The sequence below is a fragment of the Orcinus orca genome, chromosome 11 (assembly GCF_937001465.1).
Source record: "Orcinus orca chromosome 11, mOrcOrc1.1, whole genome shotgun sequence".
Classification (NCBI taxonomy): Eukaryota; Metazoa; Chordata; class Mammalia; order Artiodactyla; family Delphinidae; genus Orcinus; species Orcinus orca.
Window position 1 is genome coordinate 90,941,035 of NC_064569.1, and position 18,862 is coordinate 90,959,896.

Genomic DNA, 18,862 nt, shown 5'->3' on the forward strand with positions numbered 1-18,862 from the left:
ATGACAGAGATGATGATGGAGATGATGATGGAGGAGCTGATGGAGGTGATGATGATGATGATGTTGGGTGGATGGGTGGATAGATGAGAGGGCTTGTTATAGCATGTTTAGGCCAAGCCTTAAGAAGGCAATAAGAGGGCTTCCCTGGTGGCGCAGTGGTTGAGAGTCCGCCTGCCGATGCAGGGGACACGGGTTCGTGCCCCGGTCTGGGAAGATCCCACATGCCGCGGAGCGGTTCGGCCCGTGAGCCATGGCCACTGAGCCTGCATGTCCGGAGCCTGTGCTCTGCAACGGGAGAGGCCACAGCAGAGAGGGGCCCACGTACCGCAAAAAAAAAAAAAAAAAAGAAGGCAATAGGATACCATAAAAAGATCAAAGGACTAGTTATTCAAAGAGCTAGATATTTTACAATCCAGGCTCTGCCTCTTACTAGTCAAATGAGTTTGGGCAAGTCACTGCACATCTCTGAGTTTCAGTTCCATCAGCTGTAAAATGGGAACAAAAACCCTTCCCTGCTTACTTCACTGGGAGCATGCGTGGAGGTCACGGCCATGATCATTTCCATACACACAAGCAGCTGTGTTTATTGCTGCTGCTGCAGCTGAGGGCAAATCCCACCCACAGGCAGTCACTGCCATGAAGCAGACTTAGTGCCAGTGCAGGATCTGTTACTTCCTTACCCAGGTGTCTTTAAGCCAGTTGAGTCCCACAGCCTCAGTTTCCTCATTTACCAACGAGGATCCTAGTGCCACCCCCACAGGGATCAACCCAGTGCCTGCGAGGAGTAGGGGCTGCATGAATAGTCCTTGCTATGATTAAAGCCTCTGGTTCACTCTTGTTGTTTCTTTTCTGGCCACACCCTCAGCTTGGCCTGGCCTGGTATAATGACCACACCCTCCTGGTCATCACTGGTCCCTGCAAAACTGTCACAAGGGGCTGCCCTGTATGGTTGTACAGGTTGCTCACTGCTCAAGGGCACTCAGGTAAGGAAATTCAGCTTGTGCTTTCCTCTTCCAAAGCGTAAGCCTCAGAGAGGAGCTGCCTCTGCCTAGAGGAGGTGCCTTTTTCTAATTCTCATAAAAACTGCGTATACTAGAAGGCACCTGAGTCACCTTGTAGTGGGATTCATTCAGCTTAGAAATGTGGAATCAGATGCGGCTTCAGAGAGGATCTGATCCAATATTCCTGTTGCAAAGAAGAGAAAACTGACCACTATTCAGTCATTCATTTATTGAAAGTTTACTGGGCACCTACTATGTGACAAGTAACATCTCAGCTCAGAAGTAGGCAGAAGTGATCAGATGAGGGGACGGGCACAGGGTGTGGCTGCTTCAACTGTGCTCCCATAGACCTTTGGCCCGGGGAGCACCCCCTATGTCCTTATCCCTCCCCCTCCAGGGGTGTTTGGAAGGGTCCTGGTGTAGTGCCAGTTTACTCCAACTAGCTGTTCTCTGCACTGGCTAGCACCTGACCTGTGCCCCTGATCCAGCCAGCCTCGTGCAGCTGGTGACCCACTGTCCTCTGCTGAAGGCTCAAGGCTGATTCTGATGCCCGGGCCTGCTGGGACCGGAGACCCAATTAGGGGCTGCGTGGCCCTGGATGGTACATTCAAGCAGGAAAGAGCCCTGTGCTAGGAGTCAGTTCCTGGGCTCTGGATCTAGCCTGTCATTAACATGTGTTGAACTTGGTGAAGCCACGAACCATCTCTTTGCAAAATAAGAAGACTGAGCCGCATGACATATAAGGTTTTGCCAACTCTAATCTTCTGGTCAGTGGTTCTCAAACTTTGGCATTGGAATTACTGAAAGGGCTGGTTAAAACCCTCCCTAGAGCTTCAGACTCAGAGGGTCTGGGGTGGGGTCTGTATTTCTCACAAGTCCTAGATGCTGTGATGCCACTGGTCCAGGGACCACACTTTGACAAACCGCTGCTCTAGCAACTCTGGCTGCACATTAGAATCACTTGGGGGAGCTTTAAACAGTGTGGATATCAGGCCCAACCCCAGAGCAATTAAATCAGCATCTCTGAGTGGGAGCCTGGGCTTTGTTATTATTTAAAAGCTCCCCCGGGTGACTACCAGGGATAGAAAACACTGCTCCAGAAAAGTGGCCAGAGATGTGACAGCACATTGATTGGGTAAATGCCTGATTTCCCTTTGGAGAAAGGTCTCTGAGATCCCAACTCAGCCCCTCATTAGCTGCCTGGCTTTGAACAGCCTCCCTGAGCCTCAGTTTCCCTTCCTGTAAGTGGTGCTGTTAGGACTAAACAGAACTGCCTCCCAGTGTCCGCCCTTCCCTTCCTCCTGTCTCCAAGGAGAGCTTGTGCATTCTTCTGCTCTGAGGCTGTTCAGCTGAGCACAATTCAATAAGCATTTATTAAAAACTCAATGTGGGGCTTCCCTGGTGGCGCAGTGGTTGAGAATCTGCCTGCCAATGCAGGGGACACGGGTTCGAGCCCTAGTCTGGGAAGATCCCACATGCCGCGGAGCAACTGGGCCCATGAGCCACAACTACTGAGCCTGCGCGTCTGGAGCCTGTGCTCCACAACAGGAGAGGCTGCGACAGTGAGAGGCCCGCGCACTGCGTTGAAGAGTGGCCCCTGCTTGCCGCAACCAGAGAAAGCCCTCGCACAGAAACAAAGATCCAATGCAGCCAAATAAATAAATAAATAAAACGAATTTATATTAAAAAAAAAAAACCTCAATGTGCAAGATGCTGTCCTTAATGATGTGGGAATTCAAAGATGAATCAGGCTCCGTCCCCTCTCTGAGGAGCTCACATGTAAGTGGGGATGATGAGGCATGTGTCCAAAACGTGAGACGGGATGTATCACAGGCCATAGACGAAGTAACAATGGTGAAGGCCACTGTATGCAAGGCCCCCCAGTGGGAGACCCTTTATGGGTTTTATAATCCTCCCAACAACCCATGAGGTAGCTACTAGTATAACACCCACTTTACAGATGAAGAAACTGAGGCTTAAGGGGCTGGTCAGTTACCCACAGTGCAAGAGCCAGCTTTTTTGCCACGGGAGCCCAGACGAGGATGAGATCCACACGATTAGAAAGGCGAGGAGGCTTTGTGGGGAGAGGTGTGGACATGCTTTGAAGGATGTGTAGAAGTTCAAAGGGTAGATAGAGGAAAAGATTTCCCAGATAGAGGGATCAGCATATTCAAAGGACCAGAGGAGGGAAATCCCAGCTTCTCTAGGGACCCAGAAGTGGTTTGATTGGCTGAAATGCAGGCTAATGGTGAGGCATGGTGGGAATCAGATCCTGGCTGGAGGCCTTGTGTGCTGGGCTAAGGAGTTTAGGTTTTATATCCTAAGCAATGGGGAGCCATTGAAAATTCTTGAGCAAGGGATGGCATTTTTAGAAAAAGATGAAAGTGGTCATGGGTTATGGGGGGGGGGGGCTGGTAACAGAGAGCCCAGTAAGGAAGAAGATGGCTACAACAAATGGTCCGTGTGCAATGGTAAAACAAATGGGGGGCAGGGCAGGGAAGACTAGGAAAGTGAGCACACGCGGGAGGTGGACTGTTGCCATGTGAGGCTTCTTTGCGCATCATTTCTTTATGTGCACCTGCTTACTGACTGAGCCACTCTGCACTGGGGGGCAGGGGCAGGTGGGTCTCCATATACAGCTCCCCTCAAGATGGGGACACGGTCAGTGGAGCGTGACCCACTCAGGACAGAGAACTCAGCTGAAGCAGCAGGGAATGGGTTCCTGAGCCAGCTCAGAGCTGGCTGCCTGCCATGTTTCTGGGGTGGGTGTGGAGGAACCGGCCCAGGGGCCCAAGTGCTACTGACCCCAGCTTTCCAGGTGAAGCATACCACCCTGCCTGCCTCCTGCTGCCAAGTTCACAGCCAGCTCAAGGCTCACAGCCTCTGTGCATCAAGCTGAGCACAAACGCTCCTGGGCTGAAGCCAGTTCCTAGAAGCAAAGTCTGGACGAGGAAAGATCACTGGGCTGGGATCCTGCCACTTGCCGGCTGGCTGACCTTGGGCACTTCCCTTAAGCCTGTCTGAGGCCTAGATATTCCACGTCCTCCGGTTAGGGGACTAATCACAGTCAAGAAGTATAAGCACTGAGTCCTCTACCTAGTCCTTCCACCTCCATCTGCCCCACCTTCTCTGATTAACTTCTTAAGACCACGCAGGGACAAGCAGACCAAGCCATTTTCTATAATCGAAGTCCAAGACCATCTTAGCGCTTCTGTCACTCTGTGGACCTAGCATAGCACACCCATTTTATAGATGACATAACCAAGGCCCAGGGAATTTCCATGACTGGCCCAAGGCCAGAGATTTGAGCGGACACAGAGGCAGACTGAACACCAATCCCTCACCCAACGGAGCTGGAGCCTCAGCTTGGTGCCCCCCCAGATCCCACTGACTATCATGAGGTGGGAGAATAGGTCTGGGGGCAGATTGGCAGACATCCCCCATGTTCAGGGTTCTGGAAGTGAGGGACAGTTCCCTGGCTTATCCAAATGATGGTTGAACAGAGAATTGCATCCCTTCAGTGTCCCTGTACCACATCACACAGTGAGAACATTCTCTTTTCAGCCTCCTGGTAACACTGAAGGAGAAAGTCTCTGTTGGGAGCTAAAAGGTCTGTAACACCTCTAAAGCTGGCCGACCCCCCTTTTTCACTGAGGGCACATCTCAAGCCTTGGCAGGCCAATTTCCTGCTAGAATTTAATAACCTTGGTTTGTTTCCCTTGTGCTTATTTTTGCTCTTACCTTCTATTTATGGCAAGTGATACTGGTTTCCCATTTAAAGCAGTGATATAACAATTCTTCAAAAAACGTGTTTGGGGCAGAGGGGAGGAGTGGGTCTTGGAAAATACTAAGTAATAATGACTGATGTCTGTCCTGGTTCAAGGTGGGGAGAAGGGAAGGGAGAGAGGTGCTGCCCAAGGGCGCCCAGGACGCCCCCAGCAGGGCTCTCTCTACGATGCTCCCTCAGACCTGCATGCCGCACAGACCTCCACTCAGGAGCGCTTAGGCCAAGGTGACTCCGCGGCCCCTCCTGACCGCACGTGCGCGGCCCATGTGTCATCCCGGGGGGTCCTGCAGGCCCGGAGACCTCGGGAGGGAGGCAGAGGCTCAGGCGGGCAGAATGGGTGCCCGGGAGGGCCCCTGGGGATTTCGGCGAAGGAGGAGGGCGCGGGAGCCTTGCGAGCGGGCTGCAGCCAGACCAGGCGAGAGGGGCCAGGTTCCCTCGCGGGTCACCTGCGGCCGGCGCGGTGCGCGTGTGAGTGCGTGCACAGACGTCAGCCTCCGAGGCCCGCGCCGCCTTCCGCTCCCTGCGCGCTCCCCGCGCCCCCGGCCGCCCCCACCAGAGCCCTGGCCCCACGAGCCCGGGCACGCGGAGCGGCAGACTGAGGTGCCAAGGCGGCCGCGGGCGGGGCTATGGGGCGGGGCCAGGCAGCGGGGCCCGTCGTCATTGGCCGAGCGCAGTACCGGGGGCGGGGCGCTGGGCGAAGGCGGGTGAGCGGGCTAGGGGAGGCAGAGGCGGGCGCCGGGTGGCGGGACAGGCTGCTTGCAGGCTGCGGAGGGGGCGAGTGCGAGCCGCGCGACGTGTCCACGGAGAACCGCTCGCAGGGGCGGCGAAGGGCGCCCAGGCCTGAGCTGGGCTTCTGCCGCTGGGACCGCCGTCAGGAGCCTGGTCTCCGATCACTTTTCGGAGGGACCACTGACCTTGCCCTGCGGGAGGAAGAGGGGCGTTCGCCTCCAGGAGAGGGAAGGAGGGAAGAGCCAGGGCCCCGCAGAAAGTTCACCTCCTCTGGGGGCCAGAGGGGGTGAAGTGGTAGGAGGAGCCTGTGTAAGGCTAACTTGGAGCTGCGAAACCTTAGGGCGGCGTTTAAGGCCCCCTCCCACACGCGCGCGGAGCCGAGCGCCCAGCTCCTCCTTCAGCTGCTGGCGTCGCCTTGCAGGGAGAAAGGAGCCGTCCCTCGGCGCCGGGGGAGCTGCACAGCTGCGGGCAGAGGAGGAGGCCGCGGCCGAGCCGGGCAGGCACCCCCCTACCCGAGCGATCCCCTTTGGGGCGGGCGGAGCAGGTGGCATAGGCGGTCGGATAGGTTCTCCCACCCGGGACACGCACATACGCACGCACCTACAGTCACCTCCAAAGGACCCTCCAGGAGTCTCTAAGGACCCGGAGTTGCTCTTTTTGCCCTCTCCCCCAAACCCGGAGCCCCAGGCAGGGACCCCGGGGTCGGACGTCCCCACGCCTCCGGGCACCTGGCTCAGCAGGAGTCCCCCGGGGCCGGGCAGGGCAGGGCCGGCGGCAGCGAGCCGGAGCCCGCCCAGCGCCCGGGCCCCGCCGAACCCTCGGAACCCACTCATGGGGCACCGGCTCCCCGTGTCCCCTCGCCCGGCCGCGCCCAGCCCGGCGCCCCGAGCCGCGCAGAGGAGGAGCCCGGCGGAGTGACCCGGGAGCCGCCAAAGACTCTGGAAGGCTCGGCGGCCGGAGAGCAAGGCGGTTCCCCGCACCTCCAGGCGCTTGCAGGCATCCCTCCGAGCCGCGCCAGAGGCCCGGCCCGCCATTCCCAGGTAGGAGGGAGACACCCCAACAGAACTGGGGAAGCGGGGAAGCCGGGAAGAAAGGTTTGAAGCTTGTCAGCGGAAGGCTAGGTGAAGCTTTACAGGACTAGGGAAAGTTAAACTGATGGAGCGCCTATTATGATCATACGGCAACTTCACTTATCTAGAGAAAATGAAATTAGTTGAGCACCTACTATGTGCCAGGCTGGGTGCTTATTCCAGGAAAGAAAGACTTCCTGCGTTTCTCCTATGTGCCAGATTCGGTGCTAGAAGCCTTCCATTTAAGAGATCTGGAGTAACAGCCGGTCTGAATCTAAGGAAACAGAGGCTCAGAGAGGAAGAGGCACTTCCCTACCCCAAACACAGCCCCTCCCCTTCCTAAGCCAGCTGCAGCCTGCAAACCTGGCTGAGGGTGGGGCTGGGATGGGGCCAGTTGGTGGCGGCCTTGGTGAGGACCTCCTCTGAGGAGGGAAGATTAAGGAACGCCTTCCCTGTTCAGAGTCCCATGAGCTTTGGGGGGAGTTGGTGCAAGGAGTGAGTTTCCTGGGCGATCCGCTTGCCAAGAAGGGTTTCCTGTGATCAGCTGGCCAGAAGGCTCCCAGGTACCTCTGCGGGGCGCTCTCTCCTCCCCTTACCCCTGACCCTGGGAGGATGATGAAGGGTGTTGTCCAGGACCTCATGGGAGGTGGGAGGCTGGGCTGGGAAGGGGCAGCCAGCGCAGAAGCCCGTATTCAGGCTTCCCCTGGCATCAGAGAGACAAGACGGGGTCCCCCAAGGCATCTGCCTGCAGTCGCTCCCCACCTGACTGCTCCAGGCAGCCCCTTGACTGCCAAGAGGAAGTACCACAAAGAAAGGCGCCTGCTTGCTGGGTGCTAGGAGCTGTGTGGGCCTCTTGGCTTCTCACTGAGCTCTGAGGGCCACTGTGGGTTTGTTTCTACCATTTGAGAGATGACCAGCCCCGCTAGGCCCAGTCATTTGCCCAGGGTGGCTGGGCTGGTGAGAGGCAGAGCTGGTCTGCCTGCTTTCTACCACCCTGAGCTGTGTCAAGGATGGTGAGATTGGCTTTGCAAAGCCCCCAGGACTCCCCTCAGTGTGGGCATGGAGGCCAGTGAATGCATGTGTGTCCAGAGAGGCTGGGATGCGTGCTAATGGAGGAGGCTTGGGGTGTGTGCCAGGGGGGCAGGGAGGGCTCAGGGTACCACAAGGAGGAGGGTGCGGCCAGACTCTTATACTGCTGTTCCTGCCCCTGTGACCCCTCCATCTTCCAGACAGGCCCTGGGAGAAGGGCTTGAGGAAGAAGAATGGGGTGAACGCACAGATGCATTTGCTGGGAGCTGGCTGGACAAGGTTTGGGGGAGTCCTGGGCAGGGTGCCTGACCCCAGCTATCTGCAGCAAGAGAGAGAGGGAATTAGAATAGGCTTCTGGGGTCATTCCCCCCGCCTGACCCCAGCTGAGGCTTCAGTGAGTCAGACTTTGTTTTGAAAAAGATTGATTTTGTCCGGGGGGTGGGTTTTTATAGAGGTAAGAGCCCCAGTTTTGGAGCCAACAGCCTGATTCTAATCCTGGCCTGGCCAGTCATCTGTGTGAACTGGGGCAAGTGACCCAGCCTCTGCGACCTCCAGTGTCCCCATTGGTCCAGTGGGTTGATGGTGGTCCCCTCTCCATCGGAGTGTTGTGTAGTCATTGAAATAAGGCACGCAAAGCACCCAGCATGATGGAGGCCTGCCCAGCTGTGCTGACCATTCTCCCAGCGTGGCCCCGCCATCTCTGCCTCCCTGGGATGAGTCACAGAACTTGCATTTGGGTACCTGTGCTGCTAGTCACCCCCACTAACCACTCTCTGGGCCTCCGGGGGGGGGGAATCTACATTCTCAAAGGGCCCTTTGAACTCCTCACCATAGGGTCAGGCTGGCTGAGGATGGAGAGAAGGGAGCAGGCAGCGGTGGAGGAGAGAAGCTGTGCCTACAGCGCTGCCCATAGTACCTCCTCTGGGGGAGGAGAAAGGAAGGAAGATGCGGGGGTGGGAGGTGCTGTCACCTGACGGCCAGGTGTCTGGGTGTTTCACACAGCCCCACGTGGCTGGGGCCATGTGAAGACTCGCAGTCTTCTCTCAGAGAGGAAAGCCACAGATTATTATTTTTTTTTCCTCCTTCTTTGCCCTCTCCTGACCCCACGCCTCCTCTCTTTGACTTCCTCAGGCCCATTCAGTCGCCGACGTTAGCACGTCTATACCAGGAGCTCTGGGCTAGAGGCTGGGGCAGGGGATACACTGTCCCTGGGGGCTACTGGCCTCCTTCCCTCTCTGTGTAGACAGAGGTGACCACCAGCAGATCCAAGCTCCCCGCAGAGGGACTTGCGGAGGGGGCTGTCCTGGTGTGGGACCTCTTTCCCCAGCAGCCCACGTCCGTTGAAGGTGCACGCAGCCTGGCTCTCCCAGCCCAGGAAGAGACTGAAAAAATTCAGTGCTGTTGGCTTGCAGCCCTCTCTCCCCTGCTGCCCACACAGGGGTGTGCTCAGGGCACTGAGACCCTCCTCAGTGCAGCCCCCGGGCCAGCTATACAGGGTGCGGGTGGAGGTCAAAGGCCCCAGAAGGAGGCTTTGAATGAGCTCCAAAGGTAGAGCCATTTGCTTCATTCATTCACAGATCATTTACTGAGCACCTGCTATGTACGTGGCACTGAAATCCTGTGGGATGAACTTGAGGTCGGCTTCAGGCATGAATTGCACGGGAGATGTAGAGGTCGCAGGCTTGGGGTCACCATCCTGGCTTCCTTATTAACTAAATGGGCCAGTCCTGTAGACGTTTAAGCATCAGGTCCTTATCTGTGAAACAGGGACGGGAATGAGGATACTCCATGGCAGGGGGTGGACCGCCTGGGGTCGAATCCCTCCTTGGCTGGTTACTGGCTGTGTAACCATGAGCAAGGTACTAAACTTCTCTGTGTTTCACTTTCCTCATCTGTAAATTGGGGTAACCATCTACCTTCTGGGGTTCCTGAGGGATGAAGCAGGTTAGTACACGTTCAGCACTTGGACCGCTCTGCATATATTAACTGCAAAATAAACGTCAGCTGTTATTATCGTTCTATACTTAGCACAGTGCTTGGCACACTGCAGGGCTTGGTTACTGGTGATCGTTGTCATGGCTCCAGGCCTGGGTCAGCGGTGGGCTGAGCCGGCTTATCGTGTGCGGCCCTTTGCAATTCATTCATTGAGATCATCTTGGTAGCTTGGCGTCGGCCATGGTGGGAGGATTCATGGAAATTGACAAATGCTACCCATCAGAGCTTTTATAAAGGTCTTTTTGAGAGCCGCTTTACTGCACGGCGGTTCTCAGTCAGGCAAGGAGAACTCCCTGAACAGGTCGTGTGCCAGAAAACACACACAAGAGGTGTCTCCACCTGAAGTCTCTTAGCGTCATGGCAGATGTAGACATTTACGATGTTAGAGAGTGCCAGGGGGTGAATGAATGAGGCTCTCCAGGCTACTGACCTGGGGCATCACGGGGTGGGGACCCGTCATAGTTAGCACCACAGCCCTTTGTGCAGATTGCGAAAAGGTGCCTTCTCTGAGCAGATGAACTCCAAATAAGACGGCCTCCCCCTTTCCCACCCAGCCGGGGGCCTTGTGCATCGCCCCACCTGCACCACCCTGTGCGGCAGCCTGCTGAGGGCAGAGGAGATCTGTATTTCAGCAGGCCTGCACCCATTTGTAGCTCATCTTCTCTAGGTGGGTGGGTGGCTTCCTGCTGGGTTTGGCAGGAGGCAGAGGAGCCTTCAGAGAGGAGGTGGCATTTGAGCCAGACTCTGCTGACGGGAAGAGGGTGCTCTTGGGGAGGGGCTGAGGGCTGGAGGCAGGTACCAGCAGAGCTCAAGCTCACCATGGGTTCCGGGGGGGACGCTGGTAGCTGCTGAGATAGGAAGCGAGGGTGGCTGGACTGTGAATGGCCTTTGGGTGGGCCTGATGGAGCCCCTGGAGGTTACTTATCTTTAATTGGGGTTTGGAGCTTGGATCCATTTCGGCCTCTCCCACAAGCCCAAGAGGCTCCTGTAGAAAGTTCTGATGAGAAAAGTGACTCCCGGGTAAGTTAAGCTCCTTACCCAAGAGCAGTAGCGAGTTAGTGGTACAGCGAGGAGTCAAGCCCCAGCAGTCCCGTGCTGCCTAAATAAACAAACAAACAAATAAATAAGGGGTGAATGAACGCAAGGGTGAGTGAATGAGTGAATGGGTGGATGAATGAAGGAGGAAAGAAAGAAACGAGACGGATGAGCAGGCAGAACTCCAAGGCCTTTAGAAAGACCCCAGTCCAGTGTTCCCATTGTACAGACAGAAAACTGAGACCAGACAGGTGGCCGGCAGGGGAGGCCAAGGCTTCCAGGAAGGGCTGCGAGGCCGGGCCTTGGGCCTCCTGATGCCGACTCCTGGCTCTCTGCCACAGCCCCGAGCCATGATGAAGACCTTGTCCAGCGGGAACTGCACACTCAGTGTGCCCGCCAAGAACTCGTACCGCATGGTGGTGCTGGGCGCCTCGCGGGTGGGCAAGAGCTCCATCGTCTCTCGTTTCCTCAACGGCCGCTTCGAGGACCAGTACACGCCCACCATCGAGGACTTCCACCGGAAGGTCTACAACATTCGCGGCGACATGTACCAGCTGGACATCCTGGACACGTCTGGCAACCACCCCTTCCCTGCCATGCGCAGGCTCTCCATCCTCACAGGTGGGTGCCAGGGGTGGGCACAGGTGCTTGAGTATGTGAGCGTGTGTGCTCGGTACTTTACAGTTTGCAAGGCACTTGCCTATCTGAGATGAAGCTCACAACGAGCCCCCTTAGCACTGTGGGGGTCACAGAGGTGTTGCTGCTTCCCGAGCAAAGGATGGAGCCAGGTCCCCAGTTCCATTCTGTCTGACTCTGGATCGATTGCTCATGACTGCTGGCGCTGCCTTCCAGATCAGGAACTGGTAGACTCTGCACTGGGGCTTTACCTCCCCAGGGAACAGAGGGGCTGCTGCCTTCCTTCTGTGGGGGTGACCCAGCAGAGCTCCAGCGCCCGGGGTCAGTCTGTCAGGCTCTGATCTATGAACACTGCAGGGCTTTTCCACCTCTCAGAGAGGCAGGGGCCGGGCCCAGGCAGTGATCAGCCAGAGGGGCTGGTGGGGACCTGCGGATGCTGGGAACTCGGTAATAATCACAGTCACGGCCATGGCAATAGCTAACACTTAACAAGAGCTGTGTGCCTGGGCCTGTTTCTAGAGCTTGGCATGTATTTATTTAATCCTCACAACGAACCTAGGAGACAGGTATTTGCCTCCATTTTACAAGTGGAGAAACTGAGGCCCAGAGAGGTTGAGTTACTCCAGGTGATAGCACAGCTGGTAAATGACAGTCTGGCTCTCATGCTTTACCACTGGGCTATCCTGTAGCCTCTTGGCCCGGCTGGGGGTGGTGGGGAGGGAGGAGATTGTGGGGGACTAAGGGGCCAGGTAGAGATGTGAGACTGGGCCATGATTTTCATCACTCAAGCAGTTTTGTGTGGTAGCTAAGAGGACAGGTCCGGAAACTGGTCTGCCTGGGTCCGAATCCTGGTTCCACTGCTTCCTGGTTTTGTCCCTCTGAGCGAGTGACTTCATCTCTTTGTGTCTCAGTTTTCTCATCTGTAAGTTGGCATCACATGAGCACCCATTCCAAAGGTCTTTGTGAGAATTTAAATGAGTTAATATAGGAAAAGTGCTTGGTGATTGGAAGGTAAGTGCTCAAGAATTATGGGTCTTAAACCTACATTTGCAGTATGCCTGCCATGGGCTGTGCAGGCCCATTTCCTAAACCCTGCACCTGCCACTGCTGGGCGGTGATGAAGGGAAGGAATGAGCAAGTAACCCCCCAGCCATCACTAAAACAGTCCCGCAAATCAAGATACTTCTACACCAAGAAACCCTAGCCATGCCCACCCCTCTCCCCACGGCCCGGTCAAGACTCCTCCCTGAGTGCCCTGGATAGACAGCTTCCTCTTCCGGCTGTCCTCACTGACCATCTGACCCAGATCACACTCAGACTGTCCCACCCCACATTTTGGAGAGGGAGTGTGTGGGCAGAAGGAGCCTGGGCTGACCTGGGTTCCAGTCCTGGCTCTTCCACTTGACGGCTTAGATGTGTGACCATAAGTCTGGATCTCAGTCTTCCCAGCTGCACAATGGACATAACCTGCTTCCTCCCAGGGCGGCTGCGAGAACTGCAGGAAATTGCGTGGGGGGCATTTCCAGGACTCGATGGAGATTGCAAGGATGTCTGCTCTCCTGGCCATGGGGAGGGGACTGGGTGCCCACCCACAGAAATAAGGCTAACGGAGGGAGAGAGTAGATGTGGAGAGGGACCGCATGCGTATTTCCAAAGTTAATTTTTAATTACACAAATACACCCTCCTCTAAACATACAGATAAGGCTAAAAAGCCCCCTTGCCCCATGCCCCCAACCGCAGGCTCCTGCCCCCTCCCCCGAGGTAGCCACCCCATCAGTCTTCCAGGCCCCCCGCGAACACTTTGACATTCGCATTTGTGTCCCCATAACGGAGAGTGTTTTCGTCTCATTTTTGCGTGCACATATTCCAAGCACGTCTGCCTGCTGCCTGCTTTCTTCACTCGCCAGCCCGTGCCTCATCTTCCAACCTGGTGCTGGTACACAGCAAATTCTGAAAGCCATTAATTCTTTTTTTTTTTTTTTTAATAAGGAAGGATTCTTTTTTTTTTAATTTATTTATTTTTGACTGTGTTGGGTCTTCGTTTCTGTGCGAGGGCTTTCTCCAGTTGCAGCGAGCAGGGGCCACGCTTCATCACTGTGCGCGGGCCTCTCACTATCGCGGCCTCTCCCGTTGCGGAGCACAGGCTCCAGACGCGCAGGCTCAGTAGTTGTGGCTCATGGGCCCAGTTGCTCCGCGGCATGTGGGATCCTTCCAGACCAGGGCTCGAACCCGTGTCCCCTGTATTGGCAGGCAGACTCTCAACCACTGCGCCACCAGGGAAGCCCCTGAAAGCCATTAATTCTGCCGCCAGCTCTCCTTCCAGCTGCCAGCCAGGCGTCTCTGAAGCTTGGCGTCACAGCCTTTCACCTGGATATGTCAAGACTGCAGAGCCCTCAGGGGCCCGGGATTCGCCTTAACGGGATGGGTTTGGCAGCCTAAGCAGAAACAGTTGCCAGGCCAGTGCTGCCTTGCAAGTGCCTTTCTAAACTGCCCACACCGTCCTCCATCCCGTCCCACCCCGTCCACACAACCAGCTTTATGAACACCCACTGTGCGCCGTGACGACATCTCCCTCTGCTCCAGAGAGCATCATTGGTCCTGAACGTGGCGTGTGCTATTCTGAGGGGGACAAATGGCGTGCCCCGGGGGTCCAGAGGAAGGAGGCAGCAGTGCTCCCAGAAGCTGGTATCACTTGATTCTCCTCTCGAGAACTTGGGCCAGTCCCGGGCACCTTTGAGCCTCGGTTTCTTATAAAACAGGGCTCTTAACATCTCCCCACAGGTTCTCGAGAGTTTAAGTCAAAGTGCAAAAGGTACTTTGAGTGCGAGACTGTGATCACCGTAGTGAGATGTGGAAATTGGGGTGGAGGTACCAGCCCTCTCTCAACCTCCCCCCCTCCCCTGCCACCTCCCCATCATCCCTGTTTCAAAGACCTGCGCTGAGGGATGCAGCGAGTTGTAGCAGGGGTAGCGTGGGCCTGGGAGGCTAGTGTTCACTTGTTCATCCATGATTTATTCAAGAATCAGAGGACACCTGTGTGCGCCAGGACCAGCCAGGTGAGGACAGAATCGGGTCCACATCTCGGCCTGGCCACACCTGAGCTGTGTGATCTCGGGCTGGTTGTGCACCCTTTCTGAGCCCCAGTTGGCTCACCTATCACATGAAAGTAATGAAATCTCCCTCACAGATGTTCCGTGAGGAGTCAAGGGGGAACCCATGCGACTCTCGCAGGTACTTGTTCTCGGGTCTTTTGAGACCCGAGATCACTGAGCACGTGTCACTCTCCATTCATTATCTCATCAAACCTTCAAAAGCATCCTGCATGGGACAGATGGGGAAACTGAGGTTTAGAGAGGTGGTGTGACCCGCTGAAGGCCGTGTGGCCAGTGAGTGGAGGGGGCAAGAGGTGAACCGAGGCCTGCCTGATGCCAACACTCTGCGTTCCAACTATGCATCGGGGGCTATTCCAAGCCCTGGGGGTGTGCGCTGAACAGCAAGACTCCTGCTCTTGTGGAAACGGTATTTCCTTTTTTTCTTGCGGTACGCAGGCCTCTCACTGTTGTGGCCTCTCCCGTTGCGGAGCACAGGCTCCGGACGCGCAGGCTCAGCGGCCATGGCTCACGGGCCCAGCCGCTCCGCGGCATGTGGGATCTTCCTGGACTGGGGCACGAACCCGTGTGCCCTGCATCGGCAGGCGGACTCTCAACCCCTGCGCCACCAGGGAAGCCCCTGTATTTCTTATTATTCTAACACAGTCCACACAAACTCACAAATCACTCACCCTGTCTCCAGCCCTGCCGGGAAATGTAGGGCTGATTCATTGTGTTTGAACCAGGCTGTGCCACGTATTAGCTCTGTGACAAGGGATTTAACCTTCTGGGCCTCAGTCTTCTGCTCTGGAAAATGGGGGGAATAATAGCAGTTCCCGGCTAGAGTCACTGTGAAGGTCAAGTCAGGGAGCGGGGAGGGGCGAGGGGGTGTGGTGCGGTCAGGAGGCGCCTGTGAACTCACCGCCTGGGGTTCCTCTCCCCACAGGCGACGTTTTCATCCTGGTGTTCAGTCTGGATAATCGGGAATCCTTTGACGAGGTCAAGCGCCTCCAGAAGCAGATCCTGGAGGTCAAGTCCTGCCTGAAGAACAAGACCAAGGAAGTGGCAGAGCTGCCCATGGTCATCTGCGGCAACAAGAACGACCACGGCGAGCTGTGCCGCCAGGTGCCCACCACCGAGGCCGAGCTGCTGGTGTCGGGCGACGGGAACTGTGCCTACTTCGAGGTGTCGGCCAAGAAGAACACCAACGTGGACGAGATGTTCTACGTGCTCTTCAGCATGGCCAAGCTGCCGCACGAGATGAGCCCCGCCCTGCACCGCAAGATCTCCGTGCAGTACGGGGACGCCTTCCACCCCAGGCCCTTCTGCATGCGCCGAGTCAAGGACATGGACGCCTACGGCATGGTCTCGCCCTTTGCCCGCCGCCCCAGCGTCAACAGTGACCTCAAATACATCAAGGCCAAGGTCCTCCGGGAGGGCCAGGCCCGCGAGCGGGACAAATGCACCATCCAGTGAGCAGGAGGGACGCTGGGGTGGGGCTTGGGCGGTGCCTTACGGTGGTGGGGGGCGTGGCCCCGGCTGCCCGCCGCCCACATCTCCCCCCATGAGACCCCAACAGCAGTCACGTTCTAAGACCTTTGGCGCCAGACTGGAGGACCCCAGCCTCCAGCCTCTGTGCAGTCTCCTGCCTTCAACCACTTCCCTCTGATTCCTCCTTTCCACCACTCGCTCTTGGTTTCAGCTTCTCCGTGGGTTGGGACGGGAATCCCTGCAGGACAAGAGGCAAGGTTGGGTGACATCTGAACTTATGCCGGGACCCAAGTCAGAGCTTGCTTGAGGGGCCAGAGGGGCCAGGACCCCTGCATCTGGAGACTCCTGGAGCATACCAGATGAAAATGATACCCAGAGCCAGCTGGGAGAGGGCTCCGCTGTCCTGGTGGAAGACCCAGCTTGGTTTAGGAGGCAGCTGGGAATCTCCTCCCACCCCATCCTGAAACGCTTACCCTCTGGCTCAGCTGGTTCTATCCCCTGCCCCCCAACTTGGCCCTCAGCTGCCCCCGACATTGAGCCAAGGGTGTCTGTGTGTTCGAAGGAGGCGTGGCTACGTCGCCTGGCCCATGGCCATCTCTTGGACCGCCTTCCTCAGCCTCTTCTCCCAGGTTCCTCTCGTCTGCTAGTTGTGCTTTGTTGTTGCAGCTGTTACGTCGTGTTCCCAGTAGGAATGGAAATCGCTGTACTGTAAAAGCCTAGTGACCCCTCGTTAGCAAGGCCCCCCACCAGTTCAGATCCACTGCCTCCACTGGGGACGCCTTTGTCCCCCATTCCAGATGGGGTTTCTGTGGCCTGTCTGCAGCTGGACGCTGCCCGCTACTGAGCACCACCGTTCACACTCACACAGGCGGGGCAGGCCTGCGGGGGCAGCTTCTCCTCTTGCCTCCATTTCCCAGAGGGGATGGCTGAGACTCACAGGGCAAAGTGACATGCCCCAGCTCCGCCTCCCGGCTAGTTCCGGACGCAGCTCCCCCTGGGACCGGGCTGTCCTCTACTGTGCTGGTTCCTCAAGCATTTATTGAGCACCTGCTGGGTGCTGGGTCCGCCCTGTGCTAGGAAACAAAGAGGGTGAGCAATGCACTTTACGGCCCCGAGGCCAAGCCTCCCCAGCTCTAGCCACTTTCCCATCCCCCGCCTGGCCGCTGCCCACCCCTGCTGCCCTACTGTCTCTGTACACGCAGCTGTTGGCAGGCGTGGAAGAGCAGCTGGGAGCCAGAGCTGAGCCCGGGAGAGGCAGGTAGGAAGAGCTCCCAGTGGGCCTTTTCCTGGTGCCTGTGATGGGGTTGTGCTGGGTACCAGGCGTGGTGGGATTTGAACCCGTGGACCAAAGGCTCTTAAAAAATACATTTTATACTTTAAACCTCCTTGAAACTATTGAAGTTCAGGGCCACAAGGAACCTTAGTGATCATCTAGTGAATCTGAGGCCCAGAGAGGGTAAGTAACTTGCTCCAGGTCACACAGCAAGCCTACGAGTGGCAGAAGCAGGGTTAGCTCTGGCATTCAGCACGCACCATGGTGTGCCCCTCTCTTGAGGCTGCCTCAGCCCCTGGGGCCTTCAGGGATTTGAGGTGTTGTCTCCCTGACCCTGTCCCTAAATCTGCCTTTGAGGGCTCCTGTAGATTCTGTGTACATTGTGCCCACGTATATACATGTACATACACATGAACACACAGACATAAACGTGCACTGGCCTCAGCTCTGCACACCCCCCACCCCACCCTGGCCCCTGCTGCTCAAGGCAGCCGCTCTGACCCTGCTTCTGTGCCCACACCTGGCCCCAGCTTGAACCCTCTAAGCAGACCGGGTACCTTGGCCAGGACAGGTGTGTGGCCTGGTCTCAGTCACACCTCTGCTTCCCCCTATCTCTGTGTACACTCTCAATTAAAGTGGGTTTGTTTCTAAGCCGTGTCCTTGACCGTGTGTATTTTCTGTATTTCCAAGGAGAGGTGTGGCTCTTCCTCCAACCAAAGCTGACCTTTCCCTCCCCAAATTGCACCTGCCTGGTACCCTTTCCCTGTGTGTCAGCACTGAGTCAGCCTTCAAGGTTAAGTACGTGGAGGGTGGGGTGGGGGGGAATAAAACCCCACAATAAGGGGGAATCAAACCCCTGGCCCTCCCGGGCCCTCTGAGGGGTGTATGCTGAGTTGTTCATGTCCCTCTGGAGGAGTGGCCAGGTCAGACAGGAGAGGCCTCCCCGTGGGCCATTAGCCCTTTGGGGTCACCATATGACCAAGTTCTGGGTGGCTTCTAGAACCACCCAGAGAACATTTGGCAATATCTAGAAACAGTTTTGATTGGCAAAACTGGGGAGGGGGGTGGCATGCTATTAGCACCTGGTGGGTAGAGACCAGGGACGGTGCTGAACACCTCACCATAAAGTGTTACCCCGCCCTGAATGTCAGCAATGGGCAGCCTCCTCGCTTGGACTGTCAACCCTTGAGATCAGGACACGGCCCATGTCTATGTATGGTTGATACAACTTACAACTTACAACTTTCTGGATGGTAAACACTGGACAAGCACAGTGTGCCCTTGTGTGAAATGAGACAGGACATGGGAGGGGAATGGCAGGTGGAGGTGGGGGGAGAAGGTCTTGTCCCCATGCAACCCCGAACATGGCGCCTCGGACCGAGGTTCTCCCTCGGCGGAGGGAAGGGAAGGGAATCAGCCACACACCTGCTGCGTGACCGACACCCCTACTCTCGCTCCATCTTCACCTCTTCCAGCCCCGTAAGAAACATGCTCCTCGTATTAACCCCTTCTTGTGGTGGGGAATTAAGCTCAGAGAACTCAATTTCTTTTCCAAGAAGGCACAGCTGGTGAAGGGGCAGATCGGGGACTTGAAACCAGAGGCCATCTGGGCTCCGTGTGAGTGAGGAAAGGATTTTGCGTCTGGGAGATGGAGACAGGTCTGTGCTTTTGAGCAGTCAGCAAATACCACTGAGCAGGGAGGTTCAGAGAGAAGGCGGACAAGGTC

The 18,862-nt window shown here is 56.5% G+C and overlaps 1 protein-coding gene across 2 annotated transcripts; it reads left to right on the top strand.

Moving 5' to 3' along the window:
• The first annotated feature begins 5,531 nt into the window (after window positions 1-5,531).
• RASD2 (RASD family member 2) lies at window positions 5,532-17,787 on the top strand. 2 transcript variants are annotated; one of them, XM_004286205.3, is made up of 3 exons: window positions 5,532-6,557; window positions 10,988-11,267; window positions 15,319-17,787. In XM_004286205.3, exons 2-3 carry the CDS (start codon window positions 10,997-10,999, stop codon window positions 15,846-15,848), a joined length of 801 nt encoding a protein of 266 aa, XP_004286253.1. In that variant the 5' UTR covers window positions 5,532-6,557; window positions 10,988-10,996; the 3' UTR covers window positions 15,849-17,787. The 2 variants fall into 2 exon arrangements, with proteins under 2 accessions (XP_004286253.1, XP_049550377.1); XM_049694420.1 differs by lacking the exon at window positions 5,532-6,557 and adding an exon at window positions 6,643-7,150.
• Window positions 17,788-18,862: the final 1,075 nt, after the last annotated feature.

What these genes read in the sequence shown, in the direction of transcription:
- RASD2 (XM_004286205.3), top strand. Translation starts at nt 10,997, where the DNA reads ATGATGAAGACCTTGTCCAGCGGGAACTGCACACTCAGTGTGCCCGCC. An exon ending in CAGGCTCTCCATCCTCACAG is followed by an intron (nt 11,268 to 15,318) that starts GTGGGTGCCAGG and finishes CTCTCCCCACAG; the next exon opens with GCGACGTTTTCATCCTGGTG.